The sequence below is a fragment of the Equus asinus genome, chromosome 16, assembly GCF_041296235.1.
Source record: "Equus asinus isolate D_3611 breed Donkey chromosome 16, EquAss-T2T_v2, whole genome shotgun sequence".
In the NCBI taxonomy this organism is placed as follows: Eukaryota; Metazoa; Chordata; class Mammalia; order Perissodactyla; family Equidae; genus Equus; species Equus asinus.
In genome coordinates, this window is record NC_091805.1 from 14692920 (window position 1) to 14711201 (window position 18282).

Consider the following 18282-nt stretch of genomic DNA (forward strand, 5'->3'; position numbering starts at 1 on the left):
AATTGTTAGTTCTTTATCTTTATCCTAGATCACATTTACAATCTGAAAAACATCACTTTTTTTACCCGAATAAAAATTTCCAATTCAGTTTTTCTTCTTTTTTCAATTTTCTCCGCCTCAATTTGGCAAGTGTGACAAATGTACAAATGGTTGACAGCTGGTCCTCCTCCATACCTAAAGCATGAAGAATTTAATAATTAGGACAATCCTGAAGAGGGCTGATGTCTCCAACTTTTGGTCAACGGCTACATCCCTAGTAGAGAATAAATCCTCCCAGGAAAATTCTCAGTCATATTTAAACTAATATAAAAATCAAATAATTGGGGCCAGCCCTGTGGCCAAGTGGTTAAAGTTCTGCATGCTCTGCCTCGGTGGCCTGGGTTCACAGGTTTGGATCCTGAGCACAGACCTACTCCACTCATCAGCCATGATGTGGCGGAGTCCCACATACAAAATAGAGGAAGACTGGAACAGATGTTAGCTCAGGGCTAATCTTCCTCAAGCAAAAAGAGGAAGACTGGCAACAGATGTTACCTCAGGGTGAATCTTCCTCACCAAAAAAAAAAAAAATCAATCAAAGCACTTGATTTCATGGTTATCAAGGTCAATGACTTGATGAGTTTATTGATGAACCTGTTTTACCTATATTTCATCTTTACCTTATAGCTACTTCTGCTATATAGTATGTTCAAAGCAACAACAACAAAGTAAAAGAAATGGCTTTTAAAAATTAGCATATGACAGGGGCTGGCCCTGTGGCATAGTGGTTAAGTTTGCGCACTCCACTTCAGCAGCCTGGGGTTCACAGCTTCGGATCCTGGGTGCAGACCTACACATTGCTCATCAAGCCATGCTGTGGTGGCGACCCACACACATAACAGAAGAGGATTGGCACAAGTGTTAGCTCAGGGCGAATCTTCCTCAAGCAAAAAGAGGATGACTGGCAACAGATGTTAGCTCAGGGCGAATCTTCCTCAAGCAAAAAGAGGATGACTGGCAACAGATGTTAGCTCAGGGTCAATCATCCTCACACACACACACACACACGAAAATTAGCATATAACATATAAATCTTAGTTACACACAGCCAAAGTCTTAAGTTTTAATGGTGAGGCTTCCCCTGGTCACTCAAGAATTCACAGAATGAATTATCTACAATATTTACCTAAGGAAAACATAATAAGGAAATTACGTGTGAAATGTTACAAAATAAAATTTTAAACACTAAAGTTTAAGAGTTAAACATCACACACACTTTTACAAATACAGGTAATCAGAACATAAAAATTAGAATTAATTATCTAGACTAGGACCACACTAGCTACAAAGTCTTCCTACTCACACTTCAGGGAGAACACATGACAGAACAAGGAGATATTCTCCATGCTTATGGAGCAACATACAGCACAAGGAGCACATAGGCAATAATGCAATCCCCTTTTAATGAGTCTGACAAACTGATTTTCACAATATCATATTGTCTGATTTAAAGAACAAACCTGCTATATAGGTTATCCCAAATGTTCTGAGGCAGCATCAAAACCAGGTCTTCAATATAACTAGCTTTTCGTGGAGGAACACCTAAAAAAGTTTAGATGGGTCTGTCTCATTCTTAAATTCCTTTATATTACTTTTAAAGGTTAAACTCATTTTTTAACTAATTAATCATTTTTCAATCATTATTCTTAAAGCCCCCTCCCAAAAAGATTAAAAATTAAGTAAGTATAAGCAGTTTTTGGAGATTATGTTCCTAAAGATGAACATATTTCTTGAAATAGAGAAAAATCAGTTAACCAAGATCTTCAAGTATTTAACTCATGTAAATCTTTACCAAGCCTTGAGTGTGTATTGGGGGAAATCAGAGCTAAGTAAGAGACAATCTTTCCTTCATGGAGCTTATGAGCTGGAGAAGAAATGAAGCACTTACATAAGTAACTGCAATAAAGGGCAGGCACAGATAAACGCCATAAAAGATTTATGGGGAGACTCAGAACAGAAAGAGCCTTATGTTAGTAGTTCAAGTAGGGAAATAATGACAGAAAAATTCACCTAGAGAAATATTTCAAGGTTGAGGTTTCTAAATCCAATACAGGATATTCCTACTATCTCTTGTGGTTTCACTGCAAAAATAATTAATTAACGAGAATATCGAGTCTTCAACCATGAAATTTAATCAAGGTGTCACACTAAGGTGTTATTATCATGGGAACAAAGGCTAACATAGCCAATCACAAGGTATTAAACTATACTTAGCAAATAACCATATGAGGTTTTTTGTTAAATTCCAAGTACATTTTCATACTTAGAAAAAGGGCCAGTTATTCACGTAGACAAAAGGGATAAGAGCCATGAATACAGTTGGTAGCTGAACGCCTCTTGGCTGAGAAAAATGAGTGTAACAGAAGTGCTCACCACATTGTAATTGGCTGTTTATCTACCTGTCTCTACTACCAAATCAGAGCTCTGAGAACAGAAATAGTGTCTTTGGTATTCTCTGGCTCTAGCACAGGGACTCAAATCTCTGCTCTACGAAGAAGCTATAAACTGCCTATAATTCGAAGAAAAAGCCAATTTCTGAAACCAAAGCAAATTAAACACATTTAAGCTGGACTGAAGACGGGGAAATGAAAAATAAGTGGAAGAGGAAAATTCTTGGCTCTTTCCTAATTTGTAAGTTATTTAATAGCCAAGTCCTACCATTATTTCCCATTAAAGAATTTCTTACCTCCATGAATACACAGAAAATCATTATTTGAAATAGGTCCAGGTTCAGCAAAGGTCTTAAATTTATTTAGCCACTGTCGAGAAATATAAAACTGAAGGAGACTTGGTTCCATTATGTTCAACAAATTCGATATCCTTCGCCTCTCTTTTTGTGCCTCTTCACTGCTCTTCCTATTAGGGACAATAATTCATTAAATTCAATATGCATTTTACTCCATTAGACCAGTAAAGTGCATTTTTCCTATTCCTTATTAGACTTAGCATACACATTAATACTGTGAATCTTATTAGGTCTTGGGAATTATTCAAGAGAAATATGCTTTGTATCACCCCCAACAACATTACACATCCCTAGAGGCAATACTGTACCTTTTTTTTTTTTTTTTTTTTGCTGTGGAAGATTCACTCTGAGTTACCATCTGTTGCAAATCTTTCTCTATTTTGTATGTGGGCCACCACCATAGCATGGCCACTGACAGACAACTGGTGTAGGTCCATGCTCAGGGACCAAACCCGGACCGTTGAACCACAGCGCACCAAACTTAACCACTAGGCCACCGGGGCTGGCCCACATTACTGTATCTTAACTACTGGTATCCACATAACCACTAGTACACAGTAGGCATTCAAATATTTGTTAATAAGATCAATCTAAATAGCTAATCTGTTTTCCTCTTTCAGTAGCTAGCACTTGATCTTTTAAAAGATACTGAAAAATACTGAAGATTTATTTTTATAGTAATACTTTATTAGCTATTTTAGGAGAAAATTTGGTACTTAATTTCTACTGTCAGTGCCTGTTTTTTTATTAAAACCAATCTTTCTGAAACCAAATATATTCCTTTGCCCTTCAACTAAAAGAATTAACATTTTCTTAACAAAGGATCACTCTGCACGTAACCTTTCACTTTATTTTACTCGCATAATGAAATGAGAGCAAAATAATTTCTAATCTTTACTCAGCAATCAATTTTGAAAGTCTTCGAAGTCAATAATAACCCCAAAGTGAGATGTTCTCTCATATTTGTCAAAATAGCCTATCTGTGAGTTACTTCCTTACCTGTAGAAAAGAACATAAGCTTCAGCATTTTGTACAGTAGATTCAGAAACTTCAGTGACACTTTGATCATCAAATTCATACCAGAGGTTATTTAAATTGTTTCGGCAGTAGGCAATATAGTGTCCACCTGAATTTCAGTGGAAAAAATTTAAATCATTTCTGTAATACAACAGTAACACAAGAATGGAAAACAAAGTACTTTTTCCATGTGTGTGTGAGGAAGATTGGCCCTGAGCTAACTTCTGTTGCCAATCTTCCTCTTTTTACTTGATGAAGACTGTCGCTGAGCTAACATCTGTGCCAATCTTCCATTTTATGTGGGATGCCACCACAGTGTGGCTTGACAAGCACTGCTAGGTCCTCACCCAGGAGCCGAACCTGTGAACCCCGCGTCACTGAAGCAGAGAACACGAACTTAACCACTATGCCACCAGGCCGGCCCTGATAAAGTACTTTTTGTATCCCCAGTTCCTAGGGAAACTGAGATATAGCAAGAACTATGCTTCTATTTTTTTCCCAGTATGTAGTCTTACCACCACCACTTGAGGAAATGAAAATAAGGACATAAAATGTAATCTTAAAAAACCCAGGATAAAAATGGTCATGTTAAAGTCCTTATTATTTAACTTTATACAAAATATAATTTCCAGTATTTCAAAGTTAAGAGTAAACTTATTCAATTTACTAACATGTTTTTAATAATAAAAATCCATCTTTACATTTTTTTCTTTTGTTGGTCAGGTCTTATTTAAGAGATCAATTCAGATGTTTACTTTTTTTTAATCTAAGAACATACGTCAAACTGTATACGTACTACTTGCAGTTCCATGATGACAAATGACTGACAGAAGATCATAGGTAACAATTTGAGCTGGACTATCTTTAGCAAGAAATGGCTGAAGATCCAGACCTTCCAGTGGAAATGAAACATGGGTATTGATTTTGGTGGAAAACATCAGTTCATGTCTGAATCTTTTAAGATGAATGCATAAAATCTGAGAGAGAAAGGTAAGATTACTTAAAATTCTATTGTTTGATATCTTAGATGATTCAATGTATATATTTAACAGACTCTAAAGCGTCAAGCTTTAAACACTGTCCTGCAATTATGATAACCTGATTCCAGATATTAAAATGTGGAAATGGTGAAACATGCTACTTCCTAAGTTCACAACTACTGGCTTCTCTAATTTTATCTGTCACCTGCAAGATCCTACAATGTCTGATTAAACTGTGTTCAACAGTTTTACTGTAAGTGCACTTACTTGGTACGTAACTCAGTATTTTAAAAATGGATAATCCTGATAGAGTATACATAGCAACTAGTCAAGAGAACCACTCCATTCTTCAACCATGCTGAAGAATTTACCACACTGTGTTACGTTAATGGTTTACATTCCTACCACATAAAATAAACTGAATTATAATAAAGCTCATACCTCAGGAAACTTTTGTACTTTACAAAACTTTACTCCATTCCTCAACCTAAGGGGGAACAAGAGAAAACAACTTAAATAAACCCACTTCCCATATGAGTCTACAAAAACTTTAGTATTTTCAAATATACAGCAAAATCTTTTAGAAAATGCAGAGACAAAAGGTATCAGACAAAAAAAATGCTCACTACTGAATTATATGCTACCCATTTAAAAGTATATATGAATAAAACATTGCAGTCCCTTGTAAAAACATTATTTCAACTAAGATAGCAGTCATAAACACTTAGGGAGTTGTGTAATTCTTTGATGAAAGCTAATTTTTTTAAACAAATGTGCTACCATCCATGGCCTAGCCATGCCTTTATAATATCCAAATATCAAGTAAAACTGGGTAAAATAAAATCCCCATTTTACAGAATTGGTTGGTCAGGTCAATATATTATCACCTTTACTCTTAAATGTAGAAACAAATAACTTGAGATAAATAAAGGATGGTTAACAATTAATAATCAATATTAATATAAACGACAGATTTCTACTGGATTTCGGGTCACATGCAAGGTTCTCTTCCATCTTCACTACTATCTTTTTCCTTGCCAGCGTTGCTTTTCGAGGAAGGGTCCACCTCCAGGCCAACTCCCTCTTCAGCCAGCAGCTACAGGCTTCAAGGACAAACTGATGATAAATACTTTTCAATTCACTAGAGGTGTATTTCCTTCTACAAAGTACAAGGCAGTTTTTCATCCTTACAATATACCATTCCTTTTGGCCATGAAGACGACTAACAGCTGCAGGTCAACAGTTCCTTAGGGTTACTGCCAACAGCCAGAAGTTTGTATTATGAAGACTCTAGATCTTACTAGGAAGCTATTATTTTTTTTATTTCAGAGATTCAGAAAAATTTTCCAGTTTACTCTATTTCAAACATATTTGCCTTCAATTCTCCAATTACTTTTCTTTTCTAACTTACCACCAAGAAGCCTTTAAGGCTTTTAAAGCCTGAATTTATTACAAAATAGAAAAAGGCAGCTAGTAGTAGATATCAGGAAACAAAATCAGACTTTTCTTAACTATCTTTCTATTCTGCCACCATACAGTAGGTAACATCAAAGTTGATATAACATTTCTGAATTTTACCCATTTTTGAAACTATGTACCTTTACAGTCACTTTCACTTCCTGAGTCTAGCCTATTAACATGGTAATCCAGAAGAGAACATTGCCTCATTTATGATGACAAAACTTAACCCATGTAATGAAAATGTATGTTATATATATCCTAGTGTATTTTTTATAACATATTTGGAAAATGATTTATGCAAAATTACATACTTTTTACATAAAAAGTTTTATTTGCTAGAAGTTGCTTACCAAAACTTATATACTTATTATATATCTCAAAACACACTTTCATATCTTAGATAAGCCTATTAAATATGTTAAATTTTTACTTCAAATTTGTTTTACAGAACAACCAGTCTCTTTTTCTTTTTTGTGAGGACGATTGGCCCTGAGCTAACATCTGTTGCAGGTCTTCCTCTTTTTGCTTGAGGAAGACTGTCACTGAGCCAACATCCGTGCCAATCGTCCTCTATTTTATGTGGGATGACACCACAGCACGGTTTGATGAGCCATGGTAGGTCCGCGCCTGGGATCCAAACCTGCGAACCCCAGGCTGCTGAAGCGGACTGCATGAACTCAACCACAACACCACCAGGCCAGCCTCATCAGTGTCTTTATTTTTATTAGGACAAATCTTACTGGTTTTTATTTTTCTAAATAAAGTGGAAAATTAACTCCAAATGCCCAATTCAGGTAACCAAGAAAAATATCATTAAAACACAAAACACGCAATTAAAAGTATCATCAATAACTTACTTTTTGCATTTTTCACAACTGTACATATTGTCACCTGAAAATAGAACAGATCTGGTCATTCCTCTCAAATTAAAAACAAGTTATTTTCTCTTGGCTCTGCAATTCTTTGAGTTTGCCACATGCTGACCCTGCAGCACAGTAACACAAGGCTCACATTTTTCAGTCTCTGCTCAACAGTCAGCTCATGATGTTTATTTTGCCTAAAACAACCTTCACCTCTCTCTTTTCAACCTTGAAGGTCTATTTCAAATAACATCCTTTCCATCGACTAACTCAACAAAATTTACTGACAGCTAATTATACATCCAAGCAAAGTGCTGTACACACGAAAACAGTGAAGGATCTTAAATATTATAGAGGAACTCACAGAGTAGTCCAGATACAGAAATAAGTCTCTCATATTGCTTGATCTCATATTGCTTGAATTTTCCCTTCTTTGAATCCAGAGCAGTTTTTTTTTTTTTTTTTTTTTTTCAAGGACGATGGTCCCTGAGCTAACATCCATGCCAATCTTCCTCTACTTTGTATGTGGGATGCCACCACAGCATGGCTTGATGAGCAGTGTAGGTCCATGCCCGGGATCTAAACCTGTGAACCCCGGGCCACCAAGGCAGAGCACACCAACTTAACCACTATGTCACCAAGTCAGCCCCAATCCAGAGCAGTTTTAAGACTCTTCATATATCATATTGTCTTGTACTGTAGGAATTTGTATAAATTGTTTCAAGCTATGATTTGTGGTATTTATATTTATATTGCCATGGTAGATACTGGCACTGTGGCAATATGGGCAAGTACTATTTAAGCTGTCTTAAAACTTAGCTGTTATGAATACATTTTATATTTAGTCCCACAAGTATTCTAAGATCATTCACAACAATTTAGCCATAAAATGAAAACTGTGTCATATTTCTTACCTTTTAGTTCATCTCTGGCGAAGAAGGCAGCAAGACAATCTTGCAAGGTTACTATTGGACCCCAAAACCAGCTAGGGACACATGAGACAACAAACCTGAAACATTATTGATAGAAAAAGAAACGGAAGTGTTCTGCCAGTATAGCAGAAACAGCAGTTTTTAACAACCAATTAATACAAAGAAAATACACACATACCTCTTCACATATTCCATGAAAAAAGCGATCCACCCTTGTGGAGCATACGCTTCGCCACACGATCCTGCTTTGACTATAGAAGTGGGATGACTCGATGAGTGCAGCTTAGCAAGGTCTTCCTTGCCAGGAATTGGCAAGGACAGATCTTGAAAGGTCTCAAGGGTTACGGACACCTAAAATTGTTTAGTGTTTTAAGAATGAGATGAAAATAATCCAACACAAACATTTATGAGGACAGATTTTAGACTGCAAAGACCAAAGCAAGTTATAATAAGCAAAAAACAAAAAAACTGCATCTATACAAATAACAATAGCAAAAACACTTGATCTGTACCAGGTGCTGTTCTCAATTGAATCTTCACATAAACCTTACGAGGTAACTACTAACGTTAGTTGAAGAGCCAGTGGCATAGAGAAGTACCTCGCATCCAGCCACTGTAGCTTTAGACCCAAACTCTTAAGCACAAATGCATTTATTTTTGGAAATGACCTCTCACGATAGTTTTTAAATAAAGACGTAAAACCTAGAATGCAATTTGGGGGGTGGGGGGAGACTGGCCCTGAGCCTGTTGGTAATCATCCTCTTTTTGCTTGAGGAAGATTGGCCCTGAGCTAATATCTGTGCTAACCTTCCTCTATTTTGTATGTGGGATGCTGCCTCAGCATGGCTTGATGAGTGGTGTCTAGGTCCACAACCAGGATCCAAACTGGTGAACCACAGGCCACCGAAGTGGAGCACGCCAACTTAACCACAACACCATGCGGCTGGCCCCCTAGCATGTAATTTTTAAATAGCTGAAAACATTTCAGGATAATTCCATTAAAATATTCGGAGGGGCCGGCCCTGTGGCCAAATGATTGGGTTCCCGTGCTCTGCTTCGGTGGCCTGGGGTTTCACCAGTTCAGACCCTGAGTGAGGACCTAGTACTGCTCATCAGGCCATGCTGAAGTGGCGTCCCACATAGCACAAACAGGAAGGACTTACAACTAGAACATAAACGTGTACTGGGGGGCTTCAGGGAGAAGAAGAAAAAAGGAAAGAAGATTGGCAACAGATGCTAGCTCAGGCACCAATCTTAAAAAATAAACAAACAAATAAATATTTGGTACCAAAATAACCTACATTAAAATGACTCTATTGAAACCCACTGGATTTGACTTAAGACTGTATCATCTTTATAGATTGAATTATTATAATCTATAGTAATCGAAAACTTACTTTGTGGGAGTTTATTTGAGAGATGTGATCTTATATTCATTAATTACATTCATTACTCCACTGAAGTAAAACTTCTTAAGGAAAGCTCAACGAAATTCAGGGATTTACAGGGTTTTTTTCTTTCTGTAAAGAACTCATGATGATTTTAATTTATCCTCTTGTGTACAAATCTGACACTATCTTTATTATCTGAGCCCCAATCTTAACATGGGAAAATATTTACAAGCCATAAACCAAACGTAGATGAGACTTTCACAGCCCTGTGCCTCTGAATAGCAGCAATTCCCCAGCTTACTAATTTCATCAGCCTTGGGAGAATATGTATGCTACCAATTCTTGTTGCTGAGCAACATATCACCTTCCTATATGGCCAGAGATGAAGAACTGAGTTAATTCTTCCTGCTAATGCATGCCTGTCCAATGATGAGTCAAAGAACCATGCTTAAAAAAGTTTCTATTACTGCCAAAAACCAAACTCTACTCCTAGAATCAATTCAAAATGATGTAAACACAAGAAATACATGTATAATCATCAGTAGCAAGGAGAAGGAATTAAACTTTTCATACCATTTTGTCAGGTTTTTTTTAAAAAAAGAACATTTGACAGAAATTTCCTGTGTGTTATAATTCCCTCATACTCACCCTATCACAAGTCAGACACTGCACTGAACTAATGATTGTTCCATCAAATATGTCTGAAATGACACTTCGGTATTTCTTATGCTGTTTTTTTTTCTTTGGAGATGATGCAGATTGAGCTAGGATTGAAAAACAAGTGTAGAATATTTTTTAAAAAAATCAAAGTAGTTCCTTTGGCATTTTTCTCCGGAATCTTAACAGTAAAATTTACTATGCTGAAGAAATTTGTCAAAATACCATTGAAGGGCATTGCTTAAAAAAAAAAGAAAGAGAAACCAAGATGAAATAGGAGGGGTTCAGTTGCCCCATCTTGACTTCAATCTGAATAGTTTGCTTGTACTTGTTTGTTTTTGCTTCCAAGGAAGGCTTTATTGGAAGAAAGGATTCTATAATTAAGTATTGAGAGTTCTTTATATATTCTGGATACAAGTTCTTTGTCAGCTATGTGATTTACAAATATTTTCTCCCAATCTTATCTTTTCATTCTCTTAATAGTGTCTTATGCCAAGAAAGCTTTTTAATTTTTCTCTTTTATGGATCATGCTTTAGACGTCTTTAAAGAACTCTTTGTCTAACACAAGGCTATGAAGACTTTTTCCTATGTTTTCTTCTAAGAGTTTTATAATACTGAACTCTCAAACATAGCTGATGGGTAGGCAAAATGATATGGCCACTGTGGAAAATAATTTTATACAACATTAAGGATAAAACTAACATAAACCCAATAACCCCACTTCTGGTGTCTACTCTAGACAAATGAAAACTTATGTCCATACAAAACCCTGTACACAAATGTTTACAGGAGCATTATTCATAACTGCCAAAAACTGAGAACAATTCAATGAATAAACAGTAGTATAGTCATACAATGAAATACTACTTAGTAATGAAAAGGAACTATTCAGACATGCAACAACATGACTATTTCAAAAGAATTACGCTAAGCGAAAGAAGCCTGTTTCAAAAGACTACATACGGTACGATTGCCTTTATACAACATTCTGGAAAAGGTGACACCATAGGAATGGAGAACAGATCAACAGAGCCAGGGCTTAGGGAGGAGCAGGGGGAGGGTCTGATCACAAAGGCCTAGTATGAGGAATTCTTCAGGGTGTTGAAATTGTTCTATATTCTATTTGGGTTGGTGGTAACAAGAATCTACGCATGTGTTAAAATTCAGGACTCTACACCAAAACAGTGACTTCTATTGTATGCGAATTTGTGCCACACACACAAAAATTTTAAATCATGTTTGTGTAAATTATGCTGTCAATTTTGAAGCACTGAATAATATTTCATAATCAACACTTTAAATTATCAAAGCAAAGGAACCTGAATAACTGAAACTTCTACCTTTTTTGTGTGTGGGTGCCAATCCTGGCCACAGATTGCCTGATTTAGGAGGGCTTGCTGATAAACGTGGATTAACACCTTCATTTGATGGGAGGGTCTGTGATGTAGACAGGTCATTCAAATGGACATCAGTAATATATTCTGCAATATTTAAAATTTGTATTAATACCTTAAATAGTAAAATTATTCCACGTGTCAAATAATGTTAATTAATTTAAAAGTTTCTTCACTTGAGATTTTGAACACCAATTCACATTAATAAATGTCGGGTGAAATATTTAACAGACAAAGTGCTTGCTCAGTGAAATAACAGTGGATTCTCCCCCAAGGAACTCAATTAATGTTCATAACACATGACTGTTGTCAGCAATTCAGGAAGTGAGCAGTGGAAACATAAAACCAAAGAGGATTTGTCCTAATTTACTATTTTTTAAAAAAGGATATTTAGGACAGTTTTTCAAAAGCTTTAAAACCATGAGGAAGAAAAAGAGATTATCCTCCCAAACTAACATAGCAATCAAAATCTAAGAAGAAATTAAGGCATCAAATAATCATAAATTATTTTATTCTTACTGTGACAAAAGGAAACACCTTTGTCAGGAAAGAAACTTTTTTGAAATTGAACTATGAATCAAGCAAATATAAGCTCCTGAGAGTTATCTTGATAGTTCGCTGTTGGATTCCTAGTATATAACACGTATTCCAGGGCAAGGTACTGTGCTCAATAAGTATTTGAGGGAAGAAAAGAGAACTGTTCATAAGAGACCCTGAAACAGAATGACTTCAGGGATTTTTCCAGATAATGCAAAATAAATGGCTTTGATCACTTTCACATGGGCATTTCTCATTATCTCAACCATGACTAAAAGCAGACTGTATAATACTGTGGGGAGAGAGGGGAAGAGACTCACCCTAGGCCCTTCTGAAGGGAATAAAGTTAGGATGATCTAGGTCAGGGATGGGCAAATGCTTCCTATAAAGGACCAGATAGTAAATATTTTATGTTTTATGTGCCATATATGGTCTTTGTCATGTTTTTTAATCAGGTCTGCAAAAAACATAAAAGCTCAGATCCCTGATCTAGGTCATCAGTTATTGTGTGTAAGAACAAACCTGCTATGGAGCCACAAAGAACCAGTATATCCCTTAATCAGACTTTTGACAAGGAAGGGCTGGACAACAGTCTATGCTAAGTCTTTTAATACTGACATTTCATATTTATTGACCAAACGACTTCTAAACATATCTAAATTCTAACCCTAAGGTCAGTATAATCAAGGAGCCTAACACATTTTCCTGACTGGGAGGTATTTTTGCACTGTCCACAGGTGAACCACAAGTATTCCTGTGGTGAAGGAAATATCCTTTTCCTCAAGAAGGAATTTTCAATTCATTCAAATACTTAAGTAAATTGTTTAGTAGTTCTCACTGTTTGGTAATTATAGAAGATAAACTTTCAATGCTACTGTCTGCCATTTTAAGATCAGAGAATTTGAACCTCTGCTGGTTGAATTTTATGTGCTTAGGAGAACCAATCCCACATTAAGCCAAGATAAGTTAACTCTGGAAGAAATAAACACAAAGCAATGTAGCTCAGCTCTCTTTCATTTGGCCACTTTCTCTTTCTCAAAGGGAGACTGACTAATACTATGGAATAATCTATCATAACAGCGTTCATTATAGTTAATTAAACCCCTACACCAAAACATACACCAAATATTTCATAGCTGATGAGACTCCAAAGACAGAAATCTAAATCTAATAGTCTGGAGATTACAAAATTGCAATTTGGGTAATTTTGCTTTTTCCCAGGATCTCAGCAGAATCTGCTAAAAATGACAATAACTTAACAGTCAGATGCAAATGTTGCTAAACTCTACTAGTTATAAAGCCCCAACGTAACAACTATTTAATTACCTCTTTCTTTAAATAGTATGGTTGAACTATAATGTCATACACTACACACAAAATATTAAGCCAAAGCTATTAATCATTCTATTTCATCTTTATTAAGTTAAATGTAAACTGTAAATATTAATGTGTAAATTAGAAATTTCTGATTTTACGCACATACCATGCTAATCTCCTCTGAAGATGGCGAAATTTTACAAATATAATCTTAAATACAAATATAATACCTTGCATCCATTGTCTACAAATGAAAATATCATTTTCTAATTATTAAATTGTCACCTGAAGCTCTGCCGAGTATTTGCACTTTGACAGTTTCCTGGTTGTTCAAGTCGACTGTTTCAGACACACAGTCTCTATCTTTATCTAATTCTCCTTCAGAATTTACTTTATTCATCTTATTGCACATCTTCTCTTTTTGCCAGTCTTTTGACATTTCTGAGTTGTTCTCATCATCCTGAATTAACATTGTTGTTTCATTGTTATCTTCAGAAAAGCCTCTAGAGCCATTTTCGTTCTCTGCTTTATCACTGCTGCTACATGATTCACAAGACTGAAAATCGACGTCTGATTGGCTCTTGTCCTCCTCCATGGTCTCCTCAGTGGTTAGAGTTCGAGGATCTTCCTCTACTTCCATAACCTGTTCTTTCAATTCTTCATGAAGCAGATCCATTAAACAGCGAAGGAATTCTTGAGCATCCTAATATATAAGCAACATAGATATTATCACTTCATTAAAAATGTGTATGTAGAAACTCAAGTAAAAATATACAAAATGTAGTTACCAATTAATTTCTAAATGTGTAGCATTACACTGAGGAAACAGACTGTAGAACATGAAGCCTTAGAGGGACGGGAAGCACTAAGTTCGAAAGAGCTATGTAAATACAACAAAAGTAATGAAAAAACTGAAGATATTTGGAGGCCAGCTTTTAGTACTGCTGCTATTTTAAAAAACTGGAGGAGTACGGCATAAAGAAAACATGGATTTGCCTCATGTGACAACTAGTATTCAGAGATGTCCTAAATGCAAATATTTTATAAGTTTGGCTTAAAATCAAAGCCATATCCAATCTTCTACTATAACTCAAAGAAAAACCCTTGATCAACCTGGAATGCTTACTGAAAATACAAATTCGTAGGCCCTAACTCACGTCTACAAAACCACAGTCTCTACTGGGTATTATTCAGTGATTTGGGAATTTGCACTGGAAAAATTAACAGGGTATAGGCATTGTTTTGAAAAAGAAAAATATGTGAGGGTCAGGTATTAATATTGAAAGACACTACATAAAGCTACAATAATTGAAACTGTCATTGGTACTAATTCAAAAAAACACAGGTCAATGAAACAGAGTAGAAAGCCCAGAAACAGACCCTATTATATATTATCATAAACATATTAGGAGAAATTTTAAAAATCAGAGAAGAAAATTCTTAACTTTGTACTTTGGTACAATTTGTTTGTGAAAAATGAAATTTGAATTATAGTGCAATATGAAATGAATTACAGATGCAGTGAAGAATTAGATGTTTTAAAAATTAAAGCATAATATATAGAAAACATAGGTGAAAATTTATCTCTGGATGTGGAACTTTCCAAAACTAAAAGCACTAGAAGAACTATATTGACATATTTACCCACCTTAAGATTTAAAAATTTCTAGAAAAATACAAAATTAAGAGAAGGGTAAAAAATATAAGCAAAAAATATGATAAAGGGTTATCATTCTTGGTAAATAAAGACACAACCAGTGATGACCCCCAAAAGTAAGTGGACAAACAAAATATATTTATAAAGGAAGAAATATAAATGACTACATAACAGCACAATGCACAATAGCATTCTGCAAATTTATTAGATTAATATTATGAATGAAAAGCAATGAAGACTTACCTGCTGAGAATACCCCCGAAATGTTGGATTTACAGTTTTAATTCCTTGAAACAGATTAGTAGGGACAACAGATCCTGGCCTGAGAAAGAAAACACTTTTAATGAGAAATTTGTGATTTTTAGTTCTTATTTTAGAAATTAGCAATCAAGAAAGTATTTGCGGTTTCAAAATATCACTCAAAATTGCCCAGTATTATGTTTCAATGGCTCCTCAGAACAGCTTATTACTGGTATTTAAGCTATAATTTTTTGCTTTCCTCCCTGATGAAATGATTATGCTCTAAAGAATTTTTCAAAAATACTTCTAATTACTTAATTACTAAAAATAAAACTTTAAATACTTAAAATTTCTGGGACAATTAACGTAAGTACACATAGAACACTATCTAAATAAAAATTTTAAAACCAGCCATCAAATACTCATGAAAACAAAAATGAAAAGTAAACCAAATGTATGAGACATCACCACTTGGAATTCTGTACTATGACACTTGAGAAGTGTGGTAAACTTCCAGGAATATTAAGTTTAAAGCACAATTTCAGGGTAAAGAAGCTTAAACATAGCAATTAAGGGCTATGCAGAAAGGACCTTAGAAACATCAGAGCCTGTGGCAGTGCTGGATAAGACCCAACAGGGACACATGAGGATGGAAAACTCAGGCTCTTTAATGTTACACGTGTGAATGACATTTTCGTTCACGTCCCCAAAGAACTCACTAAAACCATCCTCTTTTCATAGCACAGTGAAAGGACAGTAGTAACACATTTTTGTTTAACTTAAGAAATACCCTCAGTAGGGAGCCAAATATCTCAAAGAAAACTGAGGCACTTAAGAATATAAGAATGCTAAAACATGAAAAACTACTTTAATTTTTACATTAGAAATCATTAAGATCTCAAAAGTCTTACATAAAAGGTTAAAAAAAAAAAGACAGCTTTGGTGATTGTTTTCTTAGGAGTAAGGCTGGGTGGTTCTTAGGAACCATTAAAAAGGACAAATGGTAAAAGCAGTTTTCTGAATAGTTTCAAAACAAAATTAGTAAAATATTCAGCAAACAATTATTCTTCTAACACTATACTTTAGAGCAAATAAACCTAAGCAGAAAAATGAACATTTGTAAAGGCCTGATTTTAACATTGTGAGAATGCCTACTTCTGCATTAAATCTCAACAGTTTCAGGGAGCACAGCTTTGGCAGTTCAACATTGTCTCTCTCCAGTCCTGACACTTCATCTGGATGTTCAGTTTGAAAGTAGCTGCTCCAAACCGAACTCATCTCAAATCCGTCTCACTTCTACGTTTTTCAGCTCTATAAATGGACCTGCATCCTTTTAATACTTATGATCCATTTAAATATATAATAAAGAGAACAAATATATTAAGTACATACCTGCTTTTATGCCACAGTTCTGTCATCAGTTTGAGATAACTTTTACAAATGGCTGGTTTCTTGTCTGTCCGAGCTAGTCCTCCACAATCCAGAAAAAACTGTGTCAAAGGTGGGCTAATTTTAAAAAGAAAAAAATGTTACAGTGGAATCAAAGCTTAATACTGATTGACTTCCACTCCTGAAATGAACTGACAGCACACAGAGCCCTGTATTGATTATTTCTTTGCTCCCTTTTACAGCTTCATATTCATTCCTTCATATTTGCTCAACCCATTCAAATCAGATCTGACCCCACCATATCGGAGTCCTCAGTGTTGCCAGATCCAGTTAACACCTTTCAGTTACCTCTCAATAGCACTGGTCATGGGTGACTTACTCCCTTCTTTTTTTTTTGAGGAAGATTAGCCCTGAGCTAACTGCTGCCAATTCTCCTCTTTTTGCTGAGGAAGACTGACCCTGAGCTAACATCCGTGCCCATCTTCCTCTACTTTCTATGTGGGACGCCTACCACAACATGGCTTGCGAAGCGATGCCATGTCCACACCTAGGATCCGAACCGGTGAACCCCAGGACGTCAAACCAAAACGTGTGCACTTAACCGCTGTGCCACCGGGCCAGCCCCACTCCCTCATTTTTAAGCAACCCTTCTCTTGACCAATGTAATGCACTTTTCTACTGTTCTTTACCTCGCTGGCAACTCCTTTCCCTCTTTATTGTTTTTTCTGCTCTTGCCAGATTTCTAAATATCAGGGTTCCCAGGACTTAATCCTATGACTTTTCCTCTCTTCCTTACATACTCTTCTCCCTGGGTGAACTTATATTTTCACACATATGCCAAGGACAGTCAAACTTATAAAAGTCAACCATCTCATCTAAGCTCCAGATTTACATCAAATGCCCAAACTGATGGCTGTCATGGGCGTCTCAAACTTAATATGCTCAAAATTCAACTTTCAAGTGACTCTGCTCTTCCTCCAAGCTTTTACATCCCAGTAAGTGGCACTGTTATCCATCCAGTGGCTCAAGTTAGCCATTTATAAGGCAAAGTAGTCTTTTATGAGCTTGATTAGCTTGAAGGAACCTCCATGAATCTATTCAGTTATTGGAAATAGACTGAACAAAGGACCAAATCCTGACCTGCAAGAAAGTGGCTATCCTAAAAAGGATTCCAGACAAGTGGAAACCACAAGAGAGTATGGGGTAGCTATGCTTATATTGGACAAAATGGACATTAATTCAAAAGCTGTAACAAGAGATAAAGAAGGTCACTATATATTCATACAGGGGTCAATTCCTCAAGATAACATTTGTAAGTAGTTACACACCCAACATAGGAACACCTAAATTTATAAAGCAAACATCAACAGATTGGAAGGGAGAAATAGACAGCAATACAGTAATAGTAGGGGACTTCAATGCCCCATTTTCAACAATGGATAGATCATCCAGACAGAAGATCAATGAAGAAACATCGGACTTAAACTACACATTAGACCAGATGAACCTAAGAGATACATACAGAGCAGGCCATCCTGCCCCTACCTACTCTGGAGGAGTATGATTTAAAAAAAAGAAAATCTGGATGCTTTATTAGAGACTTTCCACCTACAAAAAATATAAAATATTTTCATAGGATCTCTGAACTAAAAGTGATTTGAGGA

General features: G+C 35.8%; 1 protein-coding gene across 6 annotated transcripts in view; it reads right to left on the minus strand.

Moving 5' to 3' along the window:
- The window catches only part of USP33 (ubiquitin specific peptidase 33), a 53412-nt gene that overhangs the window by 11450 nt on the left and 23680 nt on the right, over positions 1–18282 (minus strand). For 2 of the 6 annotated variants that reach the window (XM_070486637.1, XM_070486638.1), the window contains exons 8-21: positions 16622–16735; positions 15233–15311; positions 13618–14035; positions 11425–11565; positions 10075–10190; positions 8214–8386; positions 8018–8088; positions 7101–7134; positions 5224–5269; positions 4599–4779; positions 3785–3911; positions 2726–2895; positions 1500–1581; positions 66–174 (exon numbers count right to left, since the gene is read on the minus strand). In XM_070486637.1, the coding sequence (XP_070342738.1) occupies positions 66–174; positions 1500–1581; positions 2726–2895; positions 3785–3911; positions 4599–4779; positions 5224–5269; positions 7101–7134; positions 8018–8088; positions 8214–8386; positions 10075–10190; positions 11425–11565; positions 13618–14035; positions 15233–15311; positions 16622–16735 (1861 nt within the window). Of the gene's footprint in view, positions 1–65; positions 175–1499; positions 1582–2725; positions 2896–3784; positions 3912–4598; positions 4780–5223; positions 5270–7100; positions 7135–8017; positions 8113–8213; positions 8387–10074; positions 10191–11424; positions 11566–13617; positions 14036–15232; positions 15312–16621; positions 16736–18282 lie in introns of all 6 variants that reach the window. The other 4 variants (XM_044749073.2, XM_044749072.2, XM_070486640.1 and 1 more) reach the window with 3 other exon arrangements.